Source organism: Lipophrys pholis, assembly GCF_963383615.2.
Source record: "Lipophrys pholis genome assembly, chromosome: 13".
NCBI lineage: Eukaryota > Metazoa > Chordata > Actinopteri > Blenniiformes > Blenniidae > Lipophrys > Lipophrys pholis.
The window spans coordinates 6,129,484-6,154,879 of record NC_137632.1 but is presented as its reverse complement, the minus strand read 5'-3'; the positions used below and the strand labels follow the sequence as shown (position 1 = coordinate 6,154,879).

Sequence of the window (25,396 nt, the reverse complement as noted above, 5' to 3'; positions counted from 1 at the left end):
TCCCCCTGCTTAAGCCAGTGCATGTCAAGGCCCGTCTGAAGTTTGCCAGAGAGCACATGGATGATCCAGCAGAGGATTGGGAGAATGTCATGTGGTCAGATGAAACCAAAATAGAACTTTATGGTATAAACACAACTCGTCGTGTTTGGAGGAAGAAGAATACTGAGTTGCATCCCAAGAACACCATACCTACTGTGAAGCATGGGGGTGGAAACATCATGCTTTGGGGCTGTTTTTCTGCTAAGGGGACAGGACGACTGATCCGTGTTAAGGAAAGAATGAATGGGGCCATGTATGGTGAGATGTTGAGCCCAAACCTCCTTCCATCAGTGAGAGCTTTGAAGATGAAACGTGGCTGGGTCTTCCAGCATGACGATGATCCCAAACACACCGCCCGGGCAACGAAGGAGTGGCTCCGTAAGAAGCATTTGAAAGTCCTGGAGTGGCCTAGCCAGTCTCCAGACCTCAACCCCATAGAAAATCTGTGGAGGGAGTTGAAAGTCCGTGTTGCTCGGCGACAGCCCCAAAACATCACTGCTCTCGAGGAGCTCTGCATGGAGGAATGGGCCAAAATACCAGCTACTGTGTGTGCAAACCTGGTAAAGACCTATAGTAATCGTTTGACCTCTGTTATTGCAAACAAAGGTTATATCACAAAGTGTTGAGTTGAATTTTTGTTATTGACCAAATACTTATTTTCCACCATAATTTACGAATAAATTCCTTAAAAATCCTACAATGTGAATTCCTGGATTTTTTTTTCACATTCTGTCTCTCACAGTTGAAGTGTACCTATGATGAAAATTACAGACCTCTGTCATCATTTTAAGTGGGAGAACTTGCACAATCGGTGGCTTACTAAATACTTTTTTGCCCCACTGTATATATACTGTGATATGCAATAAACTGTGAATATTCTAGACCTGTATTTTTGTATGTGTATATATATATATATACATACAAAAATACAGTTTTTTGTATATATATATATATATATATATATATACAAAAAATACAACAAATTCACAGTAAATATATGAGTAATACACAGTATGCCTAGATGTTGGGCTGGCCTGGAGCTCTGATGTCTTCTTCCCTCGCTTTCATGGGGCTTCCAACTGAGCTTTTCATCAAAAGTAAAACCTAAAAAATGATTTACATGCACTTGTTTAATTTGTTTACCATTAAGAGCATGTTAAACACAGAGAAATAATAGCCTAATGATACTGTACTAAATATATATGGACATTACTAGATATATGAACAAATAAATATCAATTAGAAATAACAATATGTAAAAGTACATTGTAAAAGTTTTATTTTCTCCGAAACATTCTGAAATCTCCTCCGTGGACGAGTCGTCCTCCAATCCTATGTTACTGGTGTGCAGATTACTGGTCCCCTGAACTTAAATGTCTTTATTAGCCTGTTGTAACACAACCATAAGAAAATATGTCTGTGAAAGATTCAGAAGCGCTTGTTTTTTTTTTTTGAAGAACCACATGTTGTTATTTGACGTCTTTCAGTCGGGATGTCGTAGCTCCGGATCCTCGGCGGCGTCGCTCTGCTTCTTGAACCTTTTACTCTGAAAGGACTTCCTGCACTTGGCGGATGTTGCTGCGGAGGACCGGGGCTCCTGTGGAGCACAGAAATCGGGATCAGGAGGGAAATATGTTCCTTCTGCCTTTCCAGGGCGCCGCTGCAGATTTCTGAGGGGAAACAATCGTCTCCGCCGTGTCGGTTGAAGCGTGTGGACGTTCCCTAAACGGCCTCCGGTAAGCGGCGGCTTCCCGCTCCGCGCGGCGAGCACCGCGGACGGACGGTAGCATGGACGCGGCTAGCGGCGGCGGCTAACGCTAGCCCCCTCCTCCGTGTTTTCACTTTCCGTTTGCGATCCTGCTCAATAATGTGCATTAAAACAGCCACAGGTGGTGCGTGAGGAGGTGTTTGCGGCTGCAGTCCAGGCTGGATGTTTGTTGTGTCTCGCGCCGATACACGTGTTGTGTCCAGAATGGAGCTCAGCCGCAGTGACAAAAGAAAACACATGCACTCTGTGCTGTTTGCGCGATCCGCGCCTCTGACTTGATTTCATGTGCAACAGCAGTTTGGTCCTGACACTCAATAGAGACACAGGCTGTGGTGAGCTATTCCAGCGGCTGTGTGGACGGTGGCTTGACACTGGAGCTAATGTAGCTAATGCTAAATGACACGGCTGGACACTGACCACCCACTGGTCCTCTCCGGAGGGACCAAACTAAACGTCTGGGCTTATAGGGAAGGTTTCTCATCTGTTGAAGCTCCGACGTTGAAAAACAACACGCCTTGTTCCTCTACAGTTTTACTCGTTCTGTGATTTCAAACTGATCTTTTCTCCCTCGCACGGTTTGTTTATGATCGGTGTTTGGGAGCCCTGGTGGTGCTTTGGTTCCCTGCAGGGTTTAGATTCAGTCAATAGATCAATCTGCATTAATCAGTCGTTTGTTGGCTCATATTAACTGTGGCCACAAATCGCAGGTGAACAAAAGACATTTAACAAAAGTTTGACTCAACACTTCTTTTCACACACAGAGGTTATCCACTGTGGTACATTTCTGAATGAACGAATTAAATGTATTTGTAGGATGCAGTCTGCAGCCACACTGGGGAGCTGCTTGTGGTTTATGGGTTTTGCTCAGGGACCCACTGTGGTGATCTTTCCAGTGTGGGAGTCTAATCTGCAAACTCCTGATCCCAAGTCCACTTCTAGAGGCCATCACTTCTCCAAATCTCAACATTAACTATACACATTAATTTAGTCCTTGTCAACATATTTCGCCAAACCCATGGACGCATACTGCCCAGATTTTGTTGACGTATTTGATCATATTTTGCTTCATTAGCTGGTGGCGGAAGGCTAAACCTCGAACGTGTTGTGTCTTGCTAAAATTGAGTCTAACAAGAGAAAGTACAAATGAAAGACATATACATCATATACCTAAGAGTTTGTATTTATTGCAAGTCGTATCACAATTAGCAACAACATAATCACAAGTTCACCTGGTGTCCTGCAGCATAAAATGTGCTCACATTCAAATCTACTATTAATTTCAAGCCTGGATTACATGTTTATTGTTTCTGTAGAAGGAAACTAGAGCTGTCAGGACCTGCTTTCTCTGCATTTACGAATATCTGGCCGCCCTCGTTCTTATTGCATGAGGATGAAAAACGGTGGGCTCAATATAAATGATCAATTGAAAACTTCGTTGCGAAAGAAATGAGACAATGAGGATACCACTTAGACATATTTCCAACAGGTTGTGAGCCTTTGTCTTGACATAAAGAGTGTTGAGGAAATAAAATGAGTGTGGCGTCTATTCACACTCCCTATCATGGCTGTTGAATATATCACAGGCTGAGTTACTGAAGTGATTTGTGTTAAAATGCAGCGAAATATAGAACTTTTCTGTCTCTGCCGCTCGTTTCAGCTCAACATGATGACGTATTTGAATTAAAAAGCACTATGTTTTGATTTTAAACTCGTTCATCAGGTTCTTGTACCTCGTAATAGGTGAGGGAACTCTTACAGGCATAAACTACATGCACTAAAAAAAAAGCATGGCTGCCACCTTCAAAATAAAAACATTTGTTTAATTGATTCATAATAAGATTTGCCCGTCAGGAACAATCACAACAATTAGAGTTTTGTCGAACTCAAAGAACGAGTGTTTTAGCTCTGTGTTCAACAGCACACCCTGTTTGTGTTTTCATTCATTATTCTCTGGTTTCTTTCCCTCCAGTATTGTCGCTGTGCCTTACGGAGGACCATGATGGAGCAAAGAAGAGCCTTAACCCTCCCATTCTCTCTCACAAAGGATAATCTGGTACTTGTGCGCTGCTCGTCTCAGCCGTTCGTACTTTCCGACTTACCTGTTGTGTGCTCGTGAATTGCCTGCCGGGGGGGGGGATGGGACTGCGGCAACACTTGCTTTATGGCTGCTGGTGTTGATCAGCAGTTGATTGTAAAACTGGGATTGTTTGATGACTCTGTGATTATCGCTGCACACGCCTGCTCTTCTGATCACGATCAGCGTTCCTGCTCGCTGCTGTACGAGTGCGACACTTGAGGGAATGAGCATAAGCAGCTGCTTGCAGGCTTTTTGCATAATCACAAGTTTACAGTGAATTTAATTGGCGACTAATCTGCTGATCGCAACTTAGGCTAAAAGCTCACTTCGCTTAAAGTTCGTCTTTCCTCCTACCCTCAAAACCTAACTTTATTTCACATCTACATATGAATATAAACTGCTTTTTTTAGCTGCTTATAAGGAGTTGCATATCCCTTCAAAGGCCTGACCTTTATTCTGCTTAAGGTGATTTTATTTAACGGCTTTAATCGCAGTTTGCTGAATGGCTTCCAGCTTGTTTGCTTCATTTTAACACGTCGTCTCGACCTGATAAATTGCCGTCACTCGTCTTGCGTATTGACTTTTGCTGCTTTTCTGTGCAATAGCTGAGCGAGCTTCCTGCAGCTGCGTGTTAACTCATTTAACGTGAGCACGATAACCTACCACCTTGTGAATTTTAGATGGAAAACCCACTCAGAATTCCCATGGCATGTCTCTCGTCAGAGTGTGGGAAGCTAGAAAGACAGGTACTGCAAATATCTAACAGTACGATGACCGCCTGCCTCCGGAGCCTAACACGGCGTTGTTTCTCCCCACAAGGTCTCGTGGACTGCGTTTGCAGGCTGCAAACTGAGACGCAACTCGCAGCAGAAAAATGGATCCCTGACGTTGGACTGCAGCAACATTTCCTCGGAAATGACGAGGTGAGGCGGCCGCTCCGCTTCCTCCATCCACGACACACCTGGCTGCTGTTGTTCTGCCCAGTTGAAGCGGAAACGTCTCGGCTTTCAGTAGAGCAGTTTTGTTCATTGCAGTTTCTAAAACACACACAAGATGGGGCCCCGACACTTGGTGGCGAAGAGGCTTTAACAAGCGTGTGCAGGGAAAAAGGCTCCTCTTCATAGTTTGGAATGAGTTTTCCATTTTCTGAACTTTTTCATTTAAGTCGGCGAATCCCAGTTGGGCCCTGATCAAAGTCTCAGACTCTTTGTGAAGAATCAAACCTTCGCATGTGAGTGAGTTTGTGTTTCACCCCCTGAAACTGGTTCCAGTGGATCCTGTGATCCGCATGTTTGATTCGGCTCAGGTTTCATGCCAGATGCCCTTCCTGACACAAACTTCACCGCTGATCCACGCTTCGCACAAAACGCCCCCAAAGTTCCCCAAACATCTGGCCTCCAGGTCGATGATTCAGTTTGAACCCGTTTGAGTCCAACAGGTCAGATGTAACTTTTACTGATCGGATCTTGTTTCAATTGATTCGATTGTGACTAAAGTTTTCTGTGACTTTGTTTTAAAACCGAATCATTTAGTTTTCTGTAATTATGATGTAGACAGAAGTCATGGATGTTCAAACTATTTCAATTCAGTTTTGAACTGTAATTGAAAAGAGAGGTTTTCTTCGGGGAGTTTGTCTCTTCTCTCTTTGCATATGTGGTTTTATACCGTCGTGCATTTGAGGCATGAAGGAGGGATTCTCAACCGGGGGAATGATATGGCGCCATGAAGCCCTCTTCATTTTAAGGGGGTTAATCATTTTAGTTTTAAAGATTTAGATATAGATGAGTCAGCATTTACCAAATTGATGTCACAAATCCAAGTTTAAATGTTCCATTAAAAGTGTATATTTAAAAAAAGCACATACTCCAAAAAGTTAAAATATTTTAAAGGTATGGACGTGTTCAGTGTGAACATCCTGTCTGCAGAATACATAAAGGTAAGCAGCTGGAGAAAAAAAAAATGGCGGCGGGTCATGGGGGTGCTGAAAAGTTGGATAGAATCTGACTTGATAGCAGTAACGGACAGAATTAGAGCTGGATGCAACTTTTGAGGTGAAAAACTGGCGAATGACTGTTTGAAGCGATGCAAGCAAACCCAAAGAGTTTTTCCTCAGAAAAAAGGAGCTCCTCGTCAAAAAACATAAAGGAACTGTATTTCAAATATCGTACGTTTATGAGGGTCCTTCAATCTTTTTGGCCACGTTTACATTAGTTAAAATTTGGGGTCCCGACCGCGGCCCGGCATGCATCCCGGCGTAAAATCTGCCAAATCAAACATCCGGTTTACATGTTGTGCTGATCTTTTAACTACAGCAGGAGAAATGTCAAATATAGAATAGAAAACCCCCCAAAGTATTTAAAAAAAACCATTTGACAGCGGGAGGATGCGTTTTGGCCAAATGACCAAGGATTTCCCTGTAAAAGACTCGGTCTGGAAGCCAGTGACCGTGTCCTCTGTGCTGAGACGCCTCTGAACCATCACAGATGCTCTTTTTATGTCCTCTGACCCAGTTAAGCTAATTAGATGCCAGTGGCGCCACCAGGTGGGTATTTGTTAGGCATTGCATCACTCTTCCTGTCCTAACTTATTTGGCACATGTTGGCAAAAAAAGAAAAGTATTTTGAAGACTGCGATTACTTGTCCTTTTCAGTCCTATCAATGCATTCTGCCTTTCTGGAATTGGGATTACATTTGTATCCTCAAATATTCTCTAAGAGTTGAAGCTTTTTAGTTCGAAATATATGAACACATTTTTGCTATTTGGCTGTTTGACGTTGACAATTTGAAACAACCTCATTTTGCCAATGATATCTGGTTTATTGCTTTCATCAATACTTGTTTACTCTTATTTTTCCACGCTCTTTAATCAGTGTGACAGTTTTAACTGTGAAGACTAAAAGTCGGTAGTGTGGCTGGACTTTCCTGCGTAATCGAGGGAATTCAGTCGTTGGTTAATAAGACAAAGTGATGCGACGGGAAACTTTCCAGCACTGTTGTTGTATGAATTCTGCAAGTTGCATAACTTTGTGTTGCACTTTAAAACGACAGCTGAAACCAAAGTGCTGTGCATAAATAGACATAAAAACAAAGTGCAAACAATAAAACGGTAATCTAAACGGAACCTGGGTTAAAAAAGCCAAGGAATAAAATGGGGTTTTGAGAAGAGTTTTTAAAAGCTTATCTGGACTTCCCATGTTGTTTATCTGCACTCGCCAACCTCTCCCCGTAGATAAGCCGGTCTACATAAAGTCACGTGAGCGATGACCGAGGAGCTGCGATGTGACGGAGGCAAACTCAGCTGGAGGAACGTTAACACTTTGTCTTTTTGCCGCGTCAGGAGGAAGCCGCTGCTGCTCCTAACAGACGTCCTCAAGACAGAACCGGGGAGAGCTTACGTCGAGAGGATGAGAAAGGGTCTCCTCAGCAGGAGCAGCGGGAAGCGAGAGGCGGCCCGGCGGAGGACCCCAGTGCAATCCTACAGTGAGACGACCCGCGTGGCCGAGTCCAGGAGCAATGGCAGAAAGAGTAGTACTCCACGGGGGAGGCAGAAGACCCCGCCTCAGCCCTCCAAGAGGTAGTAAACCATTTTACCACAAACCAGTTAAAGCCTGTGAGTGTTTTTTTTTTCTCATTTGTTAGTTCACGTGTGAGAACTTTTATTTTGTGAAGTGCAGCAATGTCCTCAAGTCTTACGATGGATCAGGGAACCAGCAAAGGCCTGAACATCCAGCAGCTTGAGATACATTTTTATTTTGTGATGAACATCAGCATTGACATGTAATTCTGATTTAGCAGTTGAAACTTTAGCCTCGTTCACGCTGCAGGGTAAAGCGTCCCAATTCTCTTTTTTTTTTTTGCTCACAGTGACTCATGTCCGGCCTGTTTTGTGGTCGTGTCAAAGCTCTAATTCCAATTTTTTCACACCAGAGCCAGGCCTCGTTCATATGTGGAACCAATTCAGATATTTTTCTAAATGCGACTGCCTCGTCATCGACGTGTGACTGATGTCACTGATGAGCGCCGGAGGAAGCGGCTTCGCCAAAATGTTAAAAGCTCTTTTTTTTTTTTTTTCATTCTCTTTCTTTCCCTCGTCATGTCGTCTAGATTTTGTCGGCTCTTATTTAACAACCACTTGAAAATGAATCTACACGCTGACCAGCGTTGCCAGATATGGCGGTATCCCCCAATTGGGGAGCCAAACACACTTACCCTTTAACTTTGTTTATTTCGTGTGTTTGTGTTTTTTATTACAAATTTAATAGTTTTATGGTTTTAACTTTATTCCTACACAGGCTGAGATTTGAGCTGGCTCTTATTGAAGTGTGTGAGTTTTATGTTGTTTGGGCTGGAAACAGTGAGTCACATCTGGCAACCCTGGTGCTGGCTGGCGTGCCAGGTGTAGGGAAGCACCGATCCACGTTTGTTTCACTTCCGATCCGATCCTGATACCTGAATTTGGATATCTGCAGATACCGATATTATTCCGATACCAGAGCTGTTTGCTTTAATATTATTATTATCATGATATGAGGCTGAAATAAACTCCTCTCTACAGTAAAGTATGAAATGTACTAATGTATGCATGTATTCTCTCAAAAGACAACTTGAGGTTAGTATAAGGACAGAAAAGGAAGCAGTACAAACTATTTTTGTTCCAGTTGGACAATGTGGGGGTCTACGTGACGTCATCCTCTCATAATAAACTACTTCTATCTTTCAAACCTCAGAATCACTTTATTAATTCCTGGGGAAATTATTGAGCAGCGCAGCACAAACAGCAGTGTTTCCAGCTCGAACAACACAAATGATTGGGGCTATTTTCAGGGAGTTTAGTGCGGAGTAGGACGCAGCTTCACGGAGGTGTGAATCGACTGCTACAGCGGAGGAGCGAGCTGATCATTGTTCTAATGCTGCGGTCAGCGCCGTTCTCCTCAGCGAGCTGGAGTTTTAAAACGGTGACGTCTGGCGGCAGAGCGACCGCCTCGCTGTACAACGGCTTTGCAAACATCCACATCGATGCTTTGTGGTGTTTTCAGCATAAAATATGTCCAAACAGCGACATGTTGTCATGAAAAGTTGGATAGCCATAGTGCTACTACGTTAGCCTGCTCGCTGGCTGCAAACTGAAATGGATTTCCTGACCCATTACTCCTCGTCTCATTGAGACCCGCCTCCCTTCAGGAAATCCAGTCCACAGTTTGCAGCCAGCGAGCAGAGCAGCAGCAGGGAAACACTGTGGAGTCATTTCAGTAACAGTGAAGCAGACGAGGCTTCATGGATCAAAAATCTCTGCAGGCTGGATCGGAAAAATCCGATCCGTGAATTACGTTGATATCGGAACCTGATACCGATATTTTGTACCACAAGGTTTCAGTAAAATCGGCCTTATTTTGAGATTGTAGTCATTGTCAGTAGTAATTGTTTGGTTTTTGCAAAAATAGACATTGTCATCACATATCCTCTCCGCCACAACAAAAGAAAAGCTTTAAAGTTTAAATTTAAAGGTTATTACGACACTACTTCACCAGTCCGGCCCACTCGAGATTAGACTGGGTTGTATGTGGCCTCTGTAATATAATGTGTTTGACACCCCTGATCTAATAACCTCCTGAAGCCTTTCTGTTCAATAAAGTAAAGTGGTGGTGTATCTTGGGAGGGAGGCCTTCTTCAAGATAAGCTGCGTTATCTGTGAAGACGGGGTGGGATCATCACGTCTCCGGTCAAACGGTGTGTGGCGGTCTCCGCAGCAGCCCTTGTTCAGTGCACATTTGAGTGTGGAGCGGAGAACCAGCAGCCATCTTTTTGTTTATATGTTTGCCATCGAGATGCTCTGCCTTACCGCAAACTTCCCAGGTTCCTCTCTGAGTTTGTAGAATCTCTTCAGTGACGAGAAGAATCACGATGCTGTGGTACAGCTGCACTCCGTTAGGCACCTGACTGAACTATGATTGCTTACTTGAAAAGGTTTGGTGACTCTGTGTTCGGGAAAAAGACCGTAGCCTCTTTCCTCGCCGCACAAAACTATAGGCTCAGGTCTTTTTTTTTTCTTTTTTTTTAACACAAACCTAAGCATGGGAATGACCACTAACCCAGCGGGAGGCCTTCTCAACGAGTGTAATTTCATCGGTTTGTTTTCGATTAGATGAGAAGGAACGACTTTTTAATGGAGCCTGGCCTGGCCAGCTGTTTTCCATGTGGAGTATGTGGTGATTTTATTTGGAATAATACCCCACAGAGTGGAGTGGGGGATTCTGGTGCTGACCTGGATATTTTGCAATAAAATGTAATTCTGGGGTGACGTCTCTATGTCATGCAGATTTGCTAATAAGAAGAATTAAGTGTGCAGCACATCCAGTGACTTATTGTGGGGTTTTTTTTATTTGTTTTTTTACGTCAAGATCTAACCTCAGGAGAAGGACACAGTCTGCAAGTGATGAAGTGGACAAAGATGCAGAGAAGGTGAAGAACAACGAGGACAGCAAAGACGAAGAGGAAGACAAGTTCGCTGAAGTCGTAGGTGGGTGAACGCAAAGAGTTGAGACGCAGTCGTGATTTAGTTTTCTTCATTCGGTTGTTGAGGTTTGGAAAGAATATTTCTGCCCGTATTCTCCTTTTAGCAGGTTATAGAGTTTCACCAGTAGAGTTTTCTAGATGAAGACATAGAGATCGATTACTATAATTAACAAGCAATTTGTTTTGTCAGTTGTTTCTGCATTCATAAAGAAGTTCAAATAGTTTCTAAATATAATTTTAAGTTGTTATGGCCTCTTGATTTTAACTTTCATAACTTCAAACGCTAAAGAATATTGCAAAAATACTTTCTATATTTCAGTTTATTTAATAATGTTTGAAATATTTGGCAGTTTGAATTAAATGGCCGCAGAAGTGCACCTCTGAATGTTTATGAATCTGCTTTTGTTGCTAGATTATTTTGTACACTGCAGTTGCATATCCCGTCCATTCATTTTTTAAAATACTTTTTTCAACACGTTGCATTTTTGAGTGGCGTGTGCGCAGCTCTGCGAGGCCCCTCAGTTGACCCGTTGCTTGTCCTACACAGATTGTGGCCTGTCGGTGAGCTGGGAGCCGTCTGAGGACGCAGCCAGCCGGGACAAATTCTCTCCAGCCGCCACCAAGGACAAGAGGACTGAGCCTGAAAAAGATGTCCAACACAGTTTGGTACGTACCGCTTTTAGAGTTAATCCATTTCTGCAGCGGGAACAAGGCAAAACAACTGGTGTACGTCTTTTAATATAAAAACTTAATGTTGGCTTCCATCTTTTAAATAAGCGGTGAAATCTTCTCTCGATAAACGTGTAGTTTATCTTATAAACTCAAGCACATTCTAATCGGGCATCTAGTTCTGTGTTTTATTTACATTTCCTACAAAGTCTGAAAATATTGGACTATGTATGAAATATGGATTCTGTTTCTCTGTTTTCGCTGAAGAAATAATGGCAGAACTTAGTAGAAATCACATTTATATTAATGTGTTAAATGTAGGACAAATACAGACATTTTACTTTTTAAAATCACGTGTAAAATAATTTTCTCATTCAAGTTAGATAATGTGGTATAGTTTTATTTAACCTCATGTGAAGTCAGTGACTCAGGGTTTACGGTGTGTTGACGTCATTTAAAATAAGTTACATATTGTTTTTGTGGACAGAAATTAAATGAAATTTAACTTTTCCTTTCTGTCCCAATGAGTTCCACATATACAAAACTATACTAAAGTCGCTCAGCAGAGGTGAAATGTATCTTTGAAACTTTCTCTTCTCACCTGCTATTCCTTACTTCTGACATTTTTGGTCACAAGCAGCAACATTTTCCTTGGATTAGTTTTGTTTATGTTTGGGATTCAACTCGGAGCCTTCAGGACATGTTCAGTGGTCAGGACAAGCAACATGATTTTAAACAATTACTCAAAAAGCTTGTAGTCAAGTAGCTTTTTGTGTTACTCTGGAGCCTCAAAGTAACTCTTGTTCCAAAAGGGTTGGTGACCTCGCAAGTTCAGCGTGTGGGACAAAGGATCTAAATCCCTCACATCTAGTGTGTATTGTTTTCAGTTTAAGCAGCACAAAGTCGAGATCTGTCCAAGTGAATCTGTCTTTTGGCTCCAATCAGATGTTTTGAAGGTCTTTCATTAAAATAAAACAGATATTTATGTTGAGTGCACACCTTGAGTAATACACGGTACTCTGTGGTGTCCCAAACAGAGGAGGAAAAGAAAAGATTCGGGATCACAGTGCAACGGGACGAGCACCCCCAAACGCCACCGCAGGAGCGTCCTTCGCCTCACCGGGGGAGACGTCCGAGACGGAGAAGGGGAGTCTGCAGCAGTTTGTCCGGGGGAAACTTTTGAACAGGCAGAACCGGAAAGCCTGGACTGCAACATTGTCCAGTTCACTGTGGGAGGAGACGATCAAACACGGGTCCTTCTCCACGTCGACGCTCCCAATTTGACCTCTGGCGACATTATCAAGAGCCCTGAACGAGGCTCTGCGCCGAGCTCGGAGAACACGGCCGAAGCCAAGGTCTCCGAACCCAGTGAGTAAACCCACACAGGAGGGACGTTCATGTCTTCATGTGTTTGTTTCTGTCACAGAGAAAGCACAAGTAGGTTATACTTCAGTTTTTATCTATGTGAGAGCCTTTTGTCAACATGTAAATAACGCCATTTCGTGCAGTAGATGGTAGTTTTTACCACCTTTCTACCCCGAACCCATCTTTATCATTGATTTATAGCTTTTTTTGTCTCAGTTCAGTAGTTAAGCAATCAACTGGAGTCAAAACTCTGCACTCTTAATACAGTTGTGTTATAAGTTATATGGGAAAGAAAGTATTCAACCTGTAAATGTTCGTGCCATTATCCAGCTCTCTTTATAGAGCACCTTCCATGTGCGTTAATGCAAAAGTGCTTCAAAGACCATTAATTCATGATAACGATTAAAAATGGGCACAGTTGGCAAAAATGATACATGATTTCTTATTATAATATAATTAATGCTGAACTAAGAATACCAGGCGGTCATGTCACTAGTTATTTTTATGCCACTTTAGCTAAATTTAGGGTGGCAGTGTGCTGTAGCTGATCCCAGCTGACACAAAGCGAAGAGGCAGGGCTGATCCTGGACAAGTCGCCAGTCCTTCACAGAGCAAACAGAGAGACAGACACTCACAGTTACGAGCAATTCAGACTCACCAATTGGCCTGAGTTACATATTTTCCTTCTTTGGAAGGAAACTGGAGCATGTGTGATCAAGCATAGCTTACAAACTACTCTGAAAGACCTCCAAGCCCAACCTGGACTCAACCCGGGGATTCTATTACTATGAGAAGTACTCGTAGTTTTTCTTGAACTTAAACATGCTCCTTGTTTTCTCACTGGGTCCCAGAGCACAAGTAATCAGGGTCTGATTCTAAATTCACAGTAGTCTGCTTCACTCACGTATTTCTGATTACATTTCAGTTGTGCTGTCCAGTGACGACGAGGAGAGTGGAAATATTTCCCGACGCATCCAAGTGACCCACAGGCGGGTGACCGTGGGAGACACGGTGATACGGGGACTGTCCTCACAGAAAGCTGCGCCCAGACGGAAGGAAATTTCCAACCTGCAGAACATTGAGGTTGGTAAAATGTCTCTTATGTCGGAAACACACATCAGAAACAATTTGGACCGTGTTTATGGTCCCCGCCTGCAGTTCTTTCACTTTTTATATCGCTGTGGACAAAGACCTCATGCAGATCTCTGAACAAATGTGACATCACAAAGGGTGTTTAAGAGGTGATGTGGGGGAGAATGAGGTTTTGTTTCACCCCGGGGCGCCCTGCATGCCACCTGTTGTTTGAAGAGTTTGTCTTTGAAACAGTTTTAGTCTGGTATCACAGCCAGTGACCAGCAGAGACAAATTACATGCACAGGAAGGATCCTGCAGCCGTTAACACTCAAATGTGTTTTACTGATTTCATAAACATGTACACTGACGTTACTTGGTTGTTCAACTGTGAAATTGATATGAGCAGACAGCTTAAGACATTGAAGCTATCAATATAACAATCGCATCTGCCTCTCGGTAGAATCACAAGTAATTGAGAAAATAAACCCTAATCATCAAAATACCATAAAAGTTTTGAGTGTGATGCATGATGACTATAACATTGCTGGAAAACTTTATCAGCTAAGAATTTAGGCTTTAGAGAGACAGAAATAAGTCCACAACTAAACAGTTCTATGCAAAAGAAAGATTGTAAACAAAGCAAAACACTGGTAGGAGCTTTAATTTTCATGTGCACGCAAAGATAAAAGAAAAACAGACCACCCTTCCTGAACAAATCCAAACTTGAGACGTTGATACGTTTGTTTTAATAGAATTAGAGTGCGTTTACACTGCAGCAGCGGACACACGATGTAGTTGGTATGCCGGGCCACGGGAGGGCGCTGTTGCTTGATTTTGTAATGAAACCACACTGACGTGTGCAGAGAACAATTCACTATAAGCGTAAAGAAAATGGAGAGAACCTGAATCCGTATGGACTGATGAGGAATCTGATGCTATCAGGGGTGAGTCTCAACTAGTAAACTACTAATATGGAGGATAAAACTAGAATACTAGCGAGTTATTCCACTACCGGTCCGCTATATTTCTTTACAACTGAATGAGGAGAAGGAAGGGGAGGGAAGACGGAGAGAGATGCTCAGGGGCAGTAACAGGCTCCGTAGCGGGAATAAAAACTTTGCGGATACAGTGGATCCTCACACTGGTGCCGTGTAAACGGACCCCCCCAAAAGTGAAGAAAGTTTTGCGGATACACTCGTTTTTGTTGTTGTGTAAACGGGGCCTTAACCATATAAAACTGTTGTGTGCGTGTACATACTTTATATATGTGTGTTTATTACACGTTATGTGCTCACTACACTGAGATTTTCAATAGCATTTTTGTTCTTGGAAGAAATGCATTATTCAGATATTAAGATGTACAATAATCAGAATCAGCTTTATTGGCCAGGTACGTTTAACATACAAGGAGTTTGGCATTGGTAAACTGTGCACTCTCTGTACAAATACAAACATTAGATAATAACAATAAACAAAAAATATAAACAAGCAATTAAAGACTAATATGTACAGGACTAAATAACATAATAGATAATGTAGTGCAAAAGGATGATGAAGTGACGAGAGGTAGTTAAGTATTTACATTATAGAGTGGTGTAGATGGTCATTTAAATTAAATAATATACATATAGAAATAATAAAATAATTTCTGTGCACTTCCTCTTACTGCCACTAGATGCTGCCAAAGTTGGGTACTTTAAAAAACAATGTTGCTTCTAAATGTTGAAATTGGACGAGGAAAACTGGTGTGAAACCCTGAGTGAAACAAAGTCATTTATAAAACACTAAAGTTTTTCACTGTAGCTGTCACAGTGACTGGCCCACTAATAAGTCACAGAAATGAACAAGTTCGTTAAAAGGGCCCTGCCATATATGCACATATTTACTCTCAATTGTAGCAGAGGGATCGCTGTGCATTACTCACCATGTGTGGTGATACAACACAATATTCCTAATGTTTTGTAGGTGTTGCAAGTCGTGGCAAAAGACATGCCTCGTTTGGTGACTGCTCCCTCCCCCCGCGATGCCGATTACTCCAGAATCGAGGTGGCCTTCTCAGCCCTGCACTGTGGAGGTTACCATGGGAAGTCCAACGGAGACATCATGGTAACCTGAACCAGCCAACTGAACCGTTGAGTCAAAATCTGAGTTCAAGTGTGTAAATTGTAATGTGTCTTTTTGCCCATTTGCAGATAGAAAAAGAGAAAATAGTCATCCCTTTGCAAGGTAAATTGACTTTTTCTTTTCTCCCTTTCTGGTTCTTGACTAAGCTGCAGTGAGTTCAAGGTGCTGTGCTGCCGTCTGCCTGTGACCTTTGGTCTCAGTTGTGTAGACGTGAACACAAAAGCAGCCCATCTCGTCTTGTTTTGGTCAGGCTGTGTCTGTACGCCATCCGCTCACAGCTTAGTGGTCTATTTCAGTGAGTTAAGTGTGTTTGTGTTCATGGATTAGTCCCACAAGACCCCCTTGCACTTTGATCTCTGAGTCTCTCCCCCCCCCCCCCCCCCCCCCCCCCGCCAGGGAACCAAGGTTGTTTTTATTTGTCCTGATCTCGTGTTTGAGAGACGATGGGATATCTGATGGGCCGAACATCGTGAAAACAAACTCGTGTGCTGGTGTCGACAGATTTTATAAACACAAATGGTGGAACACCTCGTGACCTTATTTTTAGTGTTTGTACAAAACACTGGCTGAGCATCACTTTGCACGAAACTTAAACCCAAACTTTGATGCCCAAAGTCAGAAAATACCACACACGCATTAGCAATGTCCCGAACTGTCGTCCTACAATTGAGAACAAATGGTGTAATTTTAATCTCAGGAATTAGCCATCATCCCCCTGAAGCCTGAAGTTCTACTGCTGCTTTCTTAGACATTTTGGTTCATCATTTATTGTGTTGAATATTGATATTGCAAGGACTTCGTTATTGATTGCTAAATAAAGTTAATAAAGAAGTTCCTTATTCTGCACAATACAAATAAACCTGTGAGCCAGTGTAACAGAATGTTTTGACTGATTTGGATAATGGTGAACTAAAATTAAAACCAAAAAAATCGCTTCCTGCTACCATAGCTGATCAGATTTTGTGAATATTCTCCACACACTGCATTGATGCAACAAAATATTATTGATCTGATATTGTAAAGAAGTCATACTCTGCTCTCTGGTTTGATTTCAATGTGCAGTAATTGTGATTTTTTGCTCTGACTGCCGCCTTGGTCAGGACAAGAGATCTTCGTCTCAATTGGACCTCCTGAAATAAAAGAATTTATTAAACAAACAAAACAAAAAAAAAAGAGGCATGCTGGGTAATGCGACGAGCTCCAGCGGCCTGATTCATGCTTTGCCTCCCATGTGACAGAGTAACAAACGGTGTGTATTTGTCTTGTGTGTAAGCTGAGGTGTTGTTTTTACGGTGAGGAGGAACGAAGGAGCAGCATCTGATTCTGGACTCTCCTCTTCTCAGATGCTTCCGAGGAGATGGAGGTGCTGCTGAGCTTCGACAGGAAGGAGCTGAGACGGTACAGTGTTTGGGAGCAGTACGAGCTGGAGGAAAAGGAGTTTTGCTTCGTGGATGACGAGGACCCATATCCCGCTGCTGTGCTGCTTTTTTTCGTGTCGGAGAGTACTGCGGCTACTGTTCAGCGAGATCTCTGCCAGCTGGGCTTTAAAAGAAACGGAGCCAGAAAGGCTGGTGAGCCGTGATTTCTTCTTGCTCGATAAAACGTTCCTCTTTAAATGGGTACAATCTATATTTCGTGGTACTTCTTTTTTGACATAATACACATTTCTGATATGTACTGGTATGTTTCATTTTCATAGGAAAGGCCAGCCCCTTCATCCTCCTCACTCTGACGTGTCCCCTGGAGGGAATCAATGGGGCTTTGCTGCGCTCGGTCCTGGAAATTGAATGTCTCAACAGTATGGCACAAGAACAACGCTTACTGAGCCCATGTGTGGACAGATTTGGTAATTTGGATGAGTTCCTCAGCCCGGTTCTGTCTCTAGAGGAGAGCATCGAGCTGATGAGTAGAACTGGACTTGACTCTCATCTACTCTTCATGTTGGGTGTGAAGGGTGACGACCCTGTAGAGGAACGAGGCAGTTCTCACTCTGATGGGCACAAAAGCCTCGCAGCACCACATGAGCCTGAAGTCAAGTCACGGAAAGAGTCACAGGTGGTGGAATTAGACATTTCACCAATAGTAGAGCAAGAAACTTCCCCGGCAATAGAACAGGAAACTTCCCCGGCGCTGGAACTGAAGCCTTCCCCAGCGCTGGAACTGAAGCCTTCCCCAACGTTGGAACTGAAGCCTTCCCCGACGCTGGAACTGGAGCGTTCCCCGACGCTGGAACTGGAGCGTTCCCCGACGCTGGAACTGGAGCGTTCCCCGACGCTGGAACTGGAGCGTTCCCCGACGCTGGAACTGGAGCGTTCCCCGACGCTGGAACTGGAGCCTTCCTCGGCACTGGAGCTGGATCCTTCCCTGGCGCTAGAACTGGAACCTTCCAAGATACTAGAACCACAACCTTCCCTGGCGCTGGAACCGGACGCTTCCCTGGCGCTGGAACCGGACGCTTCCCTGGCGCTGGAACCGGACGCTTTTCCGGTGCTGGAACCGGAGACTTCCCTGGCCCTGGAACCAGACGCTTTCCCGGTGCTGGAGCCGGCGACTTCCCTGTCAGTAGAACTGAATACTTCTCCGGCATTGGAACCGGAAACGGCACAAAAAGAAGGAACAAACCTCAACCCAATAGAAGATCCACCCTGTGAGGTAAGTGGTTTTTGTTTTTGTAAACCTTAATTCACTTTGCTCATGGCTGCAGAGCTACAGGTGCTGGATGTTGTTAACAAGCCTTTTAGAGGCTTTCAAAGTGCTGCAGCTCAAATTCTTTAGATGACAACAATGATGAGCGATGCGTAGGAGCAGGAGATCTGTGCAGTCTTGAACTGAGTACAGGAGTCTGCAGGCCAGCGGTCACCAAAACCTGTCGATCGTTCAGACCAAAAATGATTAGTCTGACTGGCACACAGAGCAGTTAGTTTGAGATCCGACTAATTGTTGAGGAGTTAGCTGTGCTGTGGACCGGTTAACGTCACCGTGAGATGGAGCTGGTGTCTTTGCAATTTACTGTTTCCATGGTAACGGTCAGCAGTCCTACAACGACGTCGACATAGTTGCATAGTCACAGCAAGCTCGTGGAGACTAAATTTACTTAAGAGTTATGAAGAGAGCAGAAAGTTGAATTGAATTTAGATCCCCTCTGACTGATCTAATCCCTGTTGTCACATCAGGGCGCCCAAATTCACTTTCTAAAGGTTTTCCAACAGTAATAATCGTCCCCATACCTGCAATGACGCCACAGAAGTGAAGAAAGTCTGTCCTCTCTCTTCCTGGCTTGTTTCAGTTTTTAAAAACTGTTGCTCCGAGCCAATCAGAAATCAAACCCTATATAGTGTCATCGGGGGTTTAGCCAATCCCAATCAAGGTAGGCCCTCCCTTTGACCCTCCCACAATTAGGTAGCTCTGCTCTGGCACATGGCACCACCAGAGGAAGTACTTCCTCCTCTTCTCAAGATGGGCATGTGTGGGCGGAGCCAGTCCACCTCTCACAGACACAGCAGATTCTGAATGCAGCTCCTATGATCCAATATTCAATTGGAGGAAACTCAAGGAGATGCTGGATTTGGGGCAATAAACTTTAGATTGGACCAACGAGACCCATGTGAAAGTGTTGAAAAGCTGTATAATATGACTCCTTTAATGTATTTATTGTGTTTTGTCCTGCAGAAGGAGGAGGAGGAACCGGCGCCGGTGTACACGCTGTGTCATCGAAGAAACAAAGGCTCCTACTCCGTGTCTGTGTGTAAACCAGACTCCAAGTGGACTAAATATAAACATCTGGGTCTGACCCGGAGGCAAGTCGGTTACACCGTCCCACACACAGGTTCTCATGCAGTCTGGTGCTTTTGGTTGGCGAACATGTAGTTCTCCTTTTGGAACAATTTGTTTTCAAAACAAGCTTCCGATATAAATCAAAGGATTTCAGTCTGACTAAATCTTAATTAACCTGCAGCCAACCCTTTTACTTTGAATAATGACTATAGGTTAGTCCTTCTAGACTACCTGGCAATTGTTGTACCATTTGCTAGAAGTAAGTTGAAGTATAACACCTCTCTCCAGTTATATAGAGTTCTCAAGAGAACATTGGAAACAATCTGTTGCTTATATACATTTTTTTTTTCTATCTCACTTGTGCAACTTATTAGGGGAATATTTCTCAAAACAAGTCCAGAGGAGCAGTGATAGTGAGCTGCCACTGAAATATGAAAATAACTGATGAAATTAATGCATTTTATGTTCTTTTTAAGGCTTTCCCAATTAGTTTATTTGAATTAACATCAGACCTGTGATTGTACGACCTGCCGGTTGTCCGTGACTAATGAGAAGTGATAATTAAGTTAAAAACCAATGGATATGACGCGTGCAAAACAACTGCTTTGCTTCTATTTAAAAACTGGCAAATTCACCTTTATATGTATTAGTCGATGCTTGTGGACACTGCGACCCGTCTCAGCGTTGGTTGTCAGTTCTCGGAGAACAGATCAGTCTTCAGGTTCCGATCACCATTATTGATACAAAATGTAAATGAGAGAATCATGAAACCTTTTTATTGGGAGATATACTTTTTTTTTTTAGCTGGATTGAGTTTAATATATTAATTTAACAAGCCTTACTTTTCCCCTGTCGCCCACCTCTGATCTCCAGACAGGTGGATGATGTAGTTGTGATCTTTCCCATCGATCGTATCGATCTTTGTACTCTACATGTAAACCGTCTTACTCTTCTTTGTCTTGCTCGGTTTAGGTTGATCCAGTTTCCTCCTCCGCCTCAAAAAGGAGGGATTACTGTTACAATGGAGGACCTGCAGTGCCTCGACAACGGGCAGTTCCTCAACGATGTCATCATCGATTTTTACCTCAAGTGAGGAGCAGCGTTTTTCCATTCCTTTTCTCGATGTCAAACAAACCCTTTCTGTGAATTGTGACAATCGCTCGTTAATTTTCTGGGCCACCTCTGACGGTTTCGATGCCCTCTGTTTAACCAGGTACCTTCTCCAGAATGCACCCGCTTCTGTGGCCGAGCGCACTCATATCTTCAGTAGTTTTTTCTACAAACAGCTAACGAGGCGAGACAACGCCAGCGAGGGCAGCAGCAATGAGGCGTAAGTGTCTGGATGAAGTTCGCAGCGACGTGTACTGAATCCAAGCGGTGGCCTCACCGACCACCTCCTGAACGGCGTTAGTCACGTTAACATACCAGCTGCCGCATACAGAAGGAAGTGTCCTTGAGCTTAATTCAGTGGGGGTGACTTGCTCATGAAACCGCACCTCTAAAAGACATATATTTGTGTTTTGCTTTATACTTTGCTTTACCAATTTTTAACCTAAACTATTTGCAAAAAGAAAAATCAAGTTTCTGTATATTGTTACACAAACACTCTTAATTGGTGGTTATTAAGTTGTGGTAGGATGTGATTTGTTTTCACAATACTTAGAAGACATTCAGTTCTGAAAATGTCTTTTAAAGTACACATGATTTAAAAAAATTTTTTTAATGAGTTTATTTCAAATTAAAAGTTCATTTATTTATTTATTTTTTCAAATGTGCAGTGGAAAAGCACCCCCCTGACACTCCCCAGATCTTTGCTCTTCGGCCCCCCGAGGGGGGCTTGTCCACACTTTAGAATCTATTCTTACATTAGAAATCAACAACTTGCAGTTTTTAGTGCTTCTCAAGCTGCTGCTGGTATTTCTGGAATTTGGTTTCAGGCCGCCTCGTTCTCACTCTTTGCTGCGGCGTGCTTCGTCCTCGGGTTCCATCACATGAGCGATTGGTTCTTTAACAGCTTTATATGATATTCGAGTCATTCTGATAGCATGTGTCATCTCTGCTGAGGAGCCCCCGCGTGAAGAAAAGTTTATGACCTCTCTGTAAAGCTTAAAGCAAGAATTTCACCCAACTTTATTTCCCTTCGACTCCATGATTTGCGGATAATCTTAAACAACTTGCATGATTTGTTACAGTAAATATGCCTCACGCTGTCTTGGGCCTGGTGATGACATCACGCTCCAGTGTGTTGTCGTATAACTTTTGGTTTTTGGTGTGTGTGCTTAGCTGTCAGAGGCAGAGGCGGCACCAGCGGGTGAAGACATGGACACGGCACGTGGACATCTTTAACAAAGACTTTCTCTTTGTCCCAGTCAACCAGGAGTAAGTTACACACACGACTGAACATGTGTTTGTGCAGGTTCTTTTTGTTTGCTGCTAAACTCATGGTCTGCGTTGTCTGCTTAGAGCTCACTGGTATCTAGTCGTCATTTGTTTTCCTGGACTGGACGAGCCTGAATTTGAAGACTGGGCTGGTCCAAAGAGCCAGGGCGAGGCAGAGGAGCCGCAGAGTGAAGAAGCACGAGGATGTGAAAGCTCAGATGACGCCGCAGACCGGCCCCCTTCGTTAAGTCGCAGCAACACTGTGAACACACAGGCCGGTATGTTTGACCAAATTATCTATACCTTTCTTTTATTTAACAGTCACTTCCTTCTATTTATATTTGAGCAGAATTGAATAATTTCTCATGTTTATTTGTTTATTTATTTTAGAAAACGCTCCAGAAGGCTCCACCAAAGATTTCATACATTGTCTAGTTGTAAGAAAACCTTTTTGTGATTATTAAAAATAATTATATAATTCTCTTCCCCTCAGTATTCATCTGCTCGATCTAATTTCATGTTTGTTTGCAGAACTGCACAGAGCTGACCTGCCAGGCAAAGACGGTCTGTAAGAGGTGAGCTCAGCTTTCCGCTGCCACATTGTGACTATTAAAAAAAAAAAAAATGAAGACAAGATGAGAAGCTATTCGACAGAAAGCCTTCATCTGAGGATATCAAACACAAATACTTTGTATGAAACCTTGCTGAGATTATACAGATTACACCGAACTGGCCCACTGCTTGTTTATAAAGCCCATCCTTGGATGAAACTTGCCAAAACTCGTCTCCTTTACACATTTAAACATCCCATAAAGTGAAAGATCCCCACATCATCTGTGACCTCATCACTTCATTGAAGTATTTCCTCGCTAAATTCCCGCCTTTTCTCCTCCAGTAAAATGAGGATCATAAATAATTCAGCATTTAGAAGGAACGTTTAATTTTCTAAGCGGCTCTACTTCTATTGTCAAGCTGTTGCTTTGCCCGGCGTCTTTTCCCTTTTAGCACCATTATGAACCGTTTCCAAGTTTCAGTGTTTTTATTGGAAGTATGTCTGTGTGGCGTCTTGATTTTGAACGTGGGGGACCCGGAATCAAATCCCAGGTAGAGCATCTGGTTTAAATAACTTGATATTCTTCAAAAACTTGTTTAATTTTACTTCCAGTTCAATGTCTGGAGAAAAAGCTTTTTTATTTCGTCGTATTAGGTTTCTGCTTTTCTTTTTGGGTGGGAGAGCACCTTTGATATTCAGAGCACCCACTGGGATCCCTTCAATTCACTTTTGTTAACAGGATAGAGGCTTCTTAACGGAAAATACAGTGCCAGTAAAAATGACTAGTTGTGGTGACCTCTGTGAAACAGACTGCAGCCAAATAGAGTACTACGTGAATACAAGGAATCAAATATCACTGACATCTGTTTAATGGAGCGTTGAAGGAACACAATGCTACACATGCTTATTAGTACAGTACGGTCAGTACAGTCCAAAAGCTTCTTTACACCTGGTGTTATGCACCGGTTTTCCCAAACGTGACGTACAACTTAAATTAACCTCGCATCTTGGATTTCATGAGTGTGGACACATTCTTTTATTTTTTGAGGGAACTTACAATCACAGCTTTCTGTTCTGTTCTCGCATTAGTTGCATTTTGGCTTTTCTTTCCTATTACTAGTCACTGATAACTGATATTTAAAAAAAAAAAAAGCTTCCAGAGTGAAACAATCCATTCTCTGTCTTCTTGTAAAGGAAAATGCAACTTTTCTGAAACACTGGATGTTGCACATGCGCACTGTTTGTTTTAAATACTCCACATGTACGATTAGGTCGACGACACTGATGGAGTGTTTACTGTTCATTCTTCTCCAGAAAGGTTTACACCGACTACACCATCATCTGGATCACATGTGATCTGTATCTATCTGAGGGAAAGACATTCAAAGGGGTTTGAATGTTTACAGCGTGCTGGTCTCAGCATGCATGCGTGGTTGCGTCACAAAAACACAATTCAGTTGTATTTATGTAGCGCCAGCCATGTCGAGGCACTTTCACAGAGGGAAACGATTCCACATGAGCACATAGGTGACAGTGGAAAGGAAAAACTTCAATTCAACAGGAAGAAATCTGGTGTTTCCACGTGTGCGGCGATAGTTGTCAATATGTTGCAGTCTGAATGTGAAACTTCTCTTAAACCAAAACAAAAAAAAAACCCCAGTGTTGATGAGCAGGGCCTCGATGCACTTGTCCTGCGCTCGTATGTCAACCTGACAGAAATGTGGAGATAATGCTAATGACGGGCTTGTTTTCCTCTGCAGACCGTGCATCCTCATCATGGACTCTCTCAAACTCTCCCTTCACGAGCGCGTCTTCAAACTCTTACGGGAGTAAGTACAACCCTCCGTCACGCTCTCCCTGTCACTGTTTAGTAATGTCATGACACGTGCATGCCTCTCAAGTTACTTGCAGTCAGAGTGGGAAGTTCGCCGCGGCTCGTCGAGAGAATTCGGTCCGGATCAGATGAAAGGTTCCCACTGCAAAGTCCCCCTTCAGGACAACAGCAGCGACTGCGGCCTCTACCTGCTTCAATACGTCGAAAGCTTTTTAAAGGTGAATTTCGCTCGTACTTTCCGCTTCAGTTGTTTTGAGGAGTGTTCAAAGTGAGTGCTCAACGCCTCTTCTGCCCACAGGACCCCGTGGTGCACTTCGAGCTGCCGCTGTCCCTAGAACGCTGGTTCCCACGCCAGCAGGTCCGGAGGAAACGAGACAACATCAGAGATCTGATACTTTATCTGTACCGACTCCACAACCTGGATCTTCGACACATGAAGCTCCCCAGCTTTTGAGTGCATCACATTCCTGAAGCCATTTTAAAATCACCGCTCATACTGAGCGACGGACATTTCAGAGAGGACTGAAAATATTTCTTATATAAAGATATAGATTGTTTGTTATGCATTAACGTGGAGAAACGACGTAAACCGTCAACTGTCCGCGGGTCCTGTGAAGGAGTATAAAGGTGAAGTTGATGGCAACATGCTAATGTTTGTCCACCCTGAGACTTTTTACTGTTTTAATAGATTACATTTTTTCAAAAAATAAATAAATAAATAAATAAAAGCTTTTATACGGAATCCTTGGAACCAGTTACTGTGTGCAATGTAGTTTGGACAACAAGCTTGTAAACATTTTTGTTTACGTTCTTCGCGGGAGTTTGCCTGACGTTTCATGCTTGTGTGTATTCTGTATGTTTTATAGTTCAGTTTTAGGTTTTTGAATCTTAGTTCAGATATTTGCCTTCAGCTTCAGATCCACTTATGTAAAATATATATATTTTTTCTCTCTCAAACATGATATGGAGTACACTGTACTTTTGTTACTGAATTGCATGATGAGATGGCATGGAAGTCTGCAACAAAAGGACTCGGTGACGCAAACAGGAAACATTTAGTTTTGGTTCCTCTTGATTGCAACAAATATAAAATCTGTGCGAGTGCTTACTCAACTTCCTGTCCTTGCACGTGCAAATACTGAAACACTGCACTGTGACCACAAGAAAAGCAGAAATTGGTTTGCTTGTATCAAATTCATCAGTGTGGCTTTAATTTGTATGAAAAAT

The 25,396-nt window shown here is 43.0% G+C and overlaps 1 protein-coding gene across 1 annotated transcript; it reads left to right on the top strand.

The window, feature by feature from the left end:
• The first annotated feature begins 1,602 nt into the window (after window positions 1–1,602).
• On the top strand, window positions 1,603–24,870 carry LOC308118551 (uncharacterized protein). Its single transcript, XM_080478009.1, has 23 exons — window positions 1,603–1,775; window positions 3,777–3,860; window positions 4,565–4,630; window positions 4,704–4,807; window positions 7,222–7,458; window positions 10,283–10,401; window positions 10,945–11,063; window positions 12,104–12,434; window positions 13,357–13,514; window positions 15,471–15,611; window positions 15,698–15,731; window positions 16,973–17,200; window positions 17,329–18,281; window positions 19,299–19,426; window positions 20,376–20,492; window positions 20,617–20,733; window positions 21,687–21,782; window positions 21,867–22,060; window positions 22,173–22,219; window positions 22,314–22,357; window positions 24,096–24,164; window positions 24,237–24,387; window positions 24,468–24,870. The coding sequence occupies exons 2-23, from the start codon at window positions 3,804–3,806 to the stop codon at window positions 24,621–24,623; spliced, it is 3,666 nt and encodes a 1,221-aa protein (XP_080334135.1). The 5' UTR covers window positions 1,603–1,775; window positions 3,777–3,803; the 3' UTR covers window positions 24,624–24,870.
• Window positions 24,871–25,396: the final 526 nt, after the last annotated feature.

What these genes read in the sequence shown, in the direction of transcription:
- LOC308118551 (XM_080478009.1), top strand. Translation starts at nt 3,804, where the DNA reads ATGATGGAGCAAAGAAGAGCCTTAACCCTCCCATTCTCTCTCACAAAG. An exon ending in CCGCCTCAGCCCTCCAAGAG is followed by an intron (nt 7,459 to 10,282) that starts GTAGTAAACCAT and finishes TTTTACGTCAAG; the next exon opens with ATCTAACCTCAGGAGAAGGA. An exon ending in ATTTCATACATTGTCTAGTT is followed by an intron (nt 22,220 to 22,313) that starts GTAAGAAAACCT and finishes GTTTGTTTGCAG; the next exon opens with AACTGCACAGAGCTGACCTG.